This window comes from Gavialis gangeticus, unplaced genomic scaffold (assembly GCF_001723915.1).
Source record: "Gavialis gangeticus isolate Ggan-Ray unplaced genomic scaffold, GavGan_comp1, whole genome shotgun sequence".
In the NCBI taxonomy this organism is placed as follows: domain Eukaryota; kingdom Metazoa; phylum Chordata; order Crocodylia; family Gavialidae; genus Gavialis; species Gavialis gangeticus.
The window spans coordinates 49649127-49656540 of NW_017728995.1; the positions used below are offsets into that span (position 1 = coordinate 49649127).

The 7414-nt window shown below is 41.0% G+C and overlaps 1 protein-coding gene across 1 annotated transcript in view; it reads left to right on the forward strand.

Annotated features, from left to right (window-relative positions):
* WDFY1 (WD repeat and FYVE domain containing 1) overlaps nt 1-6638 on the forward strand; it is a 37414-nt gene extending 30776 nt beyond the window's left edge. The window contains exons 8-12 of the mRNA XM_019503649.1: nt 1500-1605; nt 2501-2602; nt 3353-3483; nt 3991-4099; nt 5669-6638. Of these exons, the coding sequence (XP_019359194.1) occupies nt 1500-1605; nt 2501-2602; nt 3353-3483; nt 3991-4099; nt 5669-5728 (508 nt within the window). The 3' untranslated portion in view covers nt 5729-6638. The remainder of the gene's footprint in view (nt 1-1499; nt 1606-2500; nt 2603-3352; nt 3484-3990; nt 4100-5668) is intronic.
* Nucleotides 6639-7414: the final 776 nt, after the last annotated feature.

The following is a 7414-nucleotide window of genomic DNA, read 5'->3' on the forward strand; positions in this document are numbered from 1 at the left end:
GTGTTGGTTGCCCCTAAGCATGCAGTCCCCTGCTGGCCCCTCATGGATGTGTGCCAGAATAATTTTCTCATACAGCTTGCCTAGGATCGAGGTAAGACTAACTGGCCTATAGTTTCCCGGGTCCTCCTCCTTCCCCTTTTTGAAGATGGGAACCACGTTGGTCCTCTTCCTGTCCTCCAGCACCGCACCAGAGCACCACGAGTGCTCGTAAAGCTGTGCCAGGGGACCTGCAATGACCTCAGCCAATTCCTTTAGTCAGTTCCTCTAGACAAGATGGAACTCAGTAGTGTATCAAGCAGTATTGCAGTTGTAAGAGAATTTTTCTGTCAGCTTGGGCTCTACTGGAGTGGGGAATGGCAGGATTGCAGGCTAAAAATAACTTTCTGAAGCTGAGGTGGGAGAAAATATTGCCCATCTGATGGCAATATCCTAAAAGTTCCTAATATTGCAGTGCAGCGGTCAGATTCCACTGACATAATTCACCTTTCATTGGAATACTTTTGGAGGATGGAATAGAAATGGGGAGGAAAGGGATAAAGGTGTAGGATTTTGAAGGGAGAGCCACAGCCCCTCCAGGGAAGAGGGGCATGCAGACTTGAGAGACATGTGCAGGGGCTCCCCTTTGGAAGAGATAGTGGAGGGAGAACGGGCCCACAATGGCAGACCAAAATGTGGGAAGAGGGTTTCTGTCTGCATAGGGCCCAGATATGAATGGAAGTTTAGAGTGGTGGGGGGGCAGAGTGTTGCTTTGTAGAGCTTGCTTGTTTCATACCTTGAGCTTCACTGTAAGCTATCCTAAGCCACCTTTTTATACAGGGGGGCATAAATGCATGTGAATGCACATGTTTTATGTAAAGTCATTTGTTCTGATGTGTTGTCTTTGTCTTGGTTTAATCGGAAGAGTACTTCTTACCTGGCACAGCTACAAAAATCTCTGAAGCATCTACACACACCTTTTGCTTTTTTGACAATCTCGACTAATTCCTACTAGTCTGTATAGCAACATGCAGGTCTAATGGGTTTGCTTAAATGTATATTGCCCTGTAAATTTTAGATTGAAATAAAAATAATTAGACACTTGTATGAGTGTTTTTTAGCTGTATCTTAATCTGTATGGTGTATGGAAATTAGTTCAGATGTTCATAGAGCCTAAAAAGTCCCATTAGTTATGACAGTGTCTTGCTGGTGATCTCCCTTCAGTGTAAGGATTTAAACTTGCTGCTTCCTGGCCTAACATAGTTCTAGCATAACTGTATCATGGCTGAGTACTCAGCAGTTCAAGTACCCAGTTAACTTCTAACCTACACTTGGCCATTGCTAGCACATTAGGTTGTTTCTTGGTAGACTTGCTTTAAGATGATTCTGCAGCTGACAGGACCTGGTCACTGACTTTCAGCTTCTGCCCCTTAGGTGGGTCTTCGAAAATTCACACCTGAACATAAGAGCATTGCTTTTTGCTTCATTTTTTCAAGGGCAAATAACGTTCACTCTGTTTACAGTGACAAGGTGCAGGCCATCTGTTACCTCCAGCTCACACGACAACTGGTTTCCTGTTCAGCTGATGGCGGAATTGCTGTTTGGAATATGGATATCAGCAGAGAGGAGGTAAGAACTTGTGCTAGTGAAAAGATTTACACTGCTGCCAGGCAGACCCATCCTAGAAAATCTTACTAGGTTAAGTTAGTTTTAGTAGCCTTAGCTGTATAAGTCTGTTTCCCAGGAAATGCTAGAAATTCCCAGAAGCTCTAGAAATATTTGGAAGCATTACAGACATGACTAAAGTGTCTCAAAGCTAACTTCAGTGTCAAGTTTTTCAGATGACAACAATATTTCTGAGAGTGCTTGTGCAACTTCTAGCACATCTGTAGTTCTCTTAATTCATTAATCTCCAAAGCCTGGCCAAACACTTGCAGAGAAGGTAAGGGGGGGTGTGGAAACTAAACACTACATCTTGTAAAAAAGATGAGGTTGTGGGTGGTGTCATTAATCCTTCATTAACAGTTGGGGAAAAAGGATGTTAACACTGGAAATGGCTAACTAGATGAGAGTAAAGATGTTCCTGCATTTTTTGGCTTACTCCACAGCCCTTTCCTGATCAGCAGGATCTGGACAACAAGATCCAGCAGACTTCAAACCCTACAGCAAACTAACAATTCAGCTATAGCTTAGTCAGTTTTTCTTATTAAAGTACTGGTAACGCACAGTGCTGTGGGCTAAAAGCCGTGTGTCGGAGGTGCACGGAGATCTTGTTAACAAATAACTGCAGTTATGACTCCTTCCTCCTGCACGTAGCTCAGCACTGTATACTCTGGTTTTTGTGTGGCTAACTTCATGCAAGACAGTTTTTAGAACAACTAGTGTAATGCCTTTTAATGTCCAGAGCTGTTGCAGGGAGTATTTCTTTAAATTTTACTGTGAACATCTAAAACAGCCCCTACTGGTCATGGTACAGATGATGACTAATATGCCAAGACTGGGATTCTTTTGTTTCTTTCCCCAGGCTCCTCAATGGCTAGAAAGTGATTCTTGTCAGAAATGCGAACAGCCTTTCTTCTGGAATATAAAGCAGATGTGGGACACAAAGACACTAGGGTTGAGGCAGGTGAGGATATGACTCCTAAATCTTCTGCAGTGCTTCTACTGTTAATGGACTATGACGTCACAGGTCTCTACAATCTGTCTGTTCTTCAGCACTCTTAAATGTAGGGGACACACCCACTTTTTCACTTATTTTTCCATGTTAAAGGTTTAATTAAAGAAGCCTGTGTGGCTTTAGTGGTCATTGTCTTGTGTTTATATTGGGTGGTGTTGAGTTTGGAGCCAGTGAAAATCATCCCCCTCCCCTTACATTAGGTTGCTGTAGAGGTGGGGAGTGATTTTTTTAAATTTGTCTTAATGAAGTGAGCTGGACTTCAAAGAAAGTACACTATGATTTGGTACAATAACTGTATTGTGAAAGAAGACAAAATGGCTTCAGTGCTTGCATTAGCAAACTGTTACCAGTATGCAGACCCTGCATTGGACGCCTAGATGGTGTATTGGAACACCAATGCTCTTTCCTCTGTTTTGCTGTGTTCGTTCTATAGTGTGCAAGGAGAAATATGTTTACCTTTCTGGGGAACCCATGGGTAGGGAAAGGATGTAGAATATATGGGATAAGAGCCTGGCTCTGGAAGTCTGCCATCATTCCAATTGAATTAAATGGCCCTAGGATTTTACCCATGGGACTATGGTCTTTAGGTGTTAACTGGTATGAAATTGTACTAGTTTTAGTCAAGTGATGCCTCCCAATGAAGTTGCTTTTAGGTAGGCCCCTCATGTTCTGAAATGCCTGTTTTGTTCTTCTTTGAAGCATCACTGCAGAAAATGTGGCCAAGCAGTGTGTGGTAAATGCAGCACCAAGCGGTCCAGCTACCCAATCATGGGCTTTGAATTCCAGGTCCGTGTCTGTGACTCTTGTTTTGAGTCCATCAAGGATGAAGAGTAAGTATTTTGAAAGCTCAATCAACAGTTAACTTCTTCCAACAAGTATTTTGTTTGTTAAAAGTGAGAACTTTCAAAATAATTAGATGAGGTTATTTTGCCCTATCTTTCTGAAGGGGCAGGAAGTTTGGCAAGTTACAGGAAACTGGTAAAGGTACGTGGGGAAACCTACAAGGTTTTTCTTGTTTGGTTGGTTTTTTTTATTTTTAAAGAACAGTAATGTAAAGGAGCATACCAGTACCTACCAGACCTTGGTCCTCTCTAGACAAAGCATAAAAAGAGTTCCACAAACCACAAAGTTCTAGCTCAGGTTTGTGAGCTCAAATCTGCTTTTAAAATTGAACAGAGCCTGGACTAAGCAGGGCTTTCTTATAGGTAGCCACTGTTGTGGGGAATGATTTAGACTTTACAGAAGAGTTGTTTTACTTGACTGTTCTGTATTGCTGTAATGTATTGTCTGGCTGTGTCTAATGACTGTCTCCTATTTAAACTGTTTTATCTTGCTAGTCGTGCTTCCTTGGCAACCTTTCATGAAGGAAAACACAACATTTCCCACATGTCCATGGACATCTCTAGAGGCCTAATGGTGACCTGTGGGAGTGATCGAGTTGTGAAGGTAGGATTACTTCTCTACACAATGTAACACTCCATCTTTATAAAGATAAATGACAGTGTTAAGCCAACAAACCAAATTAACTTTCCTTCTTTTTAGTGGCTGCATTTCTCAGTCTGCTACAAGCTGTGTAGATATGACTCCCCTGACCTTTACTCTTACTCTGGCAACAAAAGGGGGAAAAGATTACTTAGTTGGTGGGTTAACATGGAAATGATCTCCATAGATTAAAAAGATTGCTTTTATAGTTCTGCTAGATTGGGATGATAAAACACTGAATGATAGGGAGATAAAGTCCCTTTAATTTAAAATGCTAAGGATTCAGTTATACAAAGCAATCCCAGCCATGCATGTGACATCCACTGACCTACTGTATATTTGCATAATGAGAATTTGCATCTTAAACTTCCCTAGAGATCATCCTGTCTCTTGTACACTTTAATTTAATTCCCACATGTAATGAGGGGGGAGGCACTTTTGAGTTTAGTGAGCATCTTGGCTGCTTGCAGACAAGAAAAAAACCAAAAAACATGCTTTACTGGAACAAGCAGCACATTACTTCAACCCAGCTCTGCAGCATCTGTATAGATTGGGTGCTTCAGTGGGGCTTTTTGGCACTTTTAGCTAAAACTGATTCAATCAGGTATTGGGTAAAAGCCCCACTAAAGCACCCAGTCTTTACAGATGTTAGGTAAGCCAGGTCCAACAAAAGCGCTGCCTTTTTGGTGGAGGGGGCATGTGTAGGGCTTGGCACAGGAACATGCAGAGTTTACAGTAAAGCACCATTTGCCTCTTGTTTTTTAAGGGCTGCCTGGAGCCCTTAAGACTAGTCTCCTGCATGTGTATATGCTTGGACACTTCTACCTTTTTAAGTATAGGCTAGTGACTACTTCAGACTCTCAAATTTCAGATGAAATATTTATTTCCTGAGAGGAACCACTATGCATGCAATGTCAGTGTAACAGTTTTATCATAAGACCAGGCTAGCAGTAGAGCTTCTAAACAGACCATAGTGAACTTCTTACTATGATTGAGACTACCTGCATTGTTTTTCTTGCCATCACAACTGGTAAGTAACAAGATGCCATCAGGGTCCAGTATACTTGCCTCTGTGTGCTGGGGAAGGAGATATGTGGAAGAAAGCATAGTGTATTCCTTTAACCTGCATTAGATAAAGCCAATCCTTGTGGCATAAGTAGCTCTGAATGCTGCTAAGAACCCTGGCTCCAGTGATGGTGGTGATTAAGCCATGCTGTGGTAATGCCTTTTAGCACCCTCCTACCCTCTGCTGTCTTTATGTGCCCTCACCTGGTTGTACACACTTAATCGCCTCCTAGCTCCTGAAAAATGTACCCTCATCAAACAGTAATGGTTTTGCATGTCAGCAACATCCATCTTAACTTTTAGATGTGAAGCTGGGGTTAAGCCAACAGCAGTTCCTTCCTACCATTGTATAGGACAAACTTTTTTGGAAGTAGTGTGTCTTGTTTTGGCAGGTGGTCAAAAAGAGATTTAAATTGTTCAATATTGCCTGATGTCCTGTGCAATTCCCCATATTGTGTTTTCTTTCAGATATGGGACATGACACCAGTAGTTGGTTGCAGCCTTGCAGCTGGCTTCTCATCACGCTGATGTGGGACCTAACTGATTTATGCACCTTATGTACAGCACCATGCACCAAATGAATGAAGTCCCTCCTAAGTTTATTGCCACAAAACACTGGTTGCTTGATCTTCTGCTGCTCTTCCAGGCTGGACAGTCACTGTTGTACAGCACAGCTCTACTGGACTTGACAGGAATCACCTTGATTACAGAAATGCAGTTTTGCAGCCTGTTAGATGATTGGGGTGCGGGGGGAAATAGCTTCACCTGCAACATGACACCATGATGCAAGGACCTGGTTTACATGTGTTTAACAATGTGCTCTGTCTGCTGATAACTCTTTAGATACTGTACAGGAAGGACTTATCAGAGTAAAATGGGTTTAATGCTCTTAAATTTGTGCAAGTAGTAAATAACTTATTCTCACTTCCAGTAAGCAGTCTCTTTGGAACTACTTGTCTGGTATATAATCACTGTCTAGATTTGCCTCCAAAGGGCATATTTGGTTAACTTTTTGGAAGGAGGAAATACATCTTTCTTTTAAGCAGCATTTGATTAACAGGGTAGACATTCCCATAGAGGCAGCACTGGAAGTAACTGTTTTGATTTGTAGGAAATCTTATCCACTAGCTGGCTTGGAGTGTTGTCTGCAAGTTCAGTTATATGAAAACTCATTTTTGTAAGGCATCTGCTCTGTTCAGATAGCTTGCAACCATCTGCAAATAATCCCAGGCTCTTAGACATGCTCAAGTTATATTTAGACCCTCTTTTGGCTAATATGTATACTTTTATAACTCTTCTATAGTAGAAAAAAACTGCATGTGCTCACAAATAGTGAGAGCAGCCCATGATATGCCTCAAACCATATGCACAGTACAGATTTATTACAGTACTGTTCCAATGGAGAACCATACAGACCTTTCTTTGAGTGTAATGTTAAGAAAAATAGTCCCCTATATAATCCTAATGGATTAGACCTTTCTTTTTGTAGAAAGGTTGATAGTTCCTTCCTTTTTATAATGAAGAAACTGTCTGCAGTTAAAATGTAGCATTAATTTGAATACTATCTTGGTTTTGCTTTTAAAATTGATGTTTAACCTTGCTGAAATATTATTTTCTAAAGCAATAATTTACCAAGGTACTGAATATTTCCTGAGAATAGTTGCCCTCCACTACACCTCGGGTCTAATGCTAGGAAATGTTGTCTATAGTACTGTTCCTTGTCTCTTCTAACCTGAGAACAGTGTGGTAAAAAACTGTGGCACTTCTGTGGGTGGTGCATTTGCAGGGAATGTCTAGATAAATATAGTTGTGATCCATTGGTCTGTCAGTTATAAGTTGCCTACATTCCATAAATATTTGTGTAATACCATAAGGTTATTGGCTTACAAAGGCATATTAAGTAGCAAAAACAAACTTTTTAAGTTTTTCAGCTTTATCATGATAGTGCATGGTGCTTTATCATGTGCTTTATCATGGTAGTGCATGACCAAGTGGTGCTATGGATATTAGAAAACTAAAATTTATTGTTGTGTATCTTGATAGGTGGTGATGATTGCATTCGGTAACATACTGCAGCTAGTGATTTGTGATGTATTATCAAACCCTGATCTTAACAATGGACAACTGTTATCTAAAAGTAAGCTTAATTGGGTATCCATTGAGGCACTAAAATCACATTATCAAATTTTAGCACTGGTCCTCTTCCTTTAAACC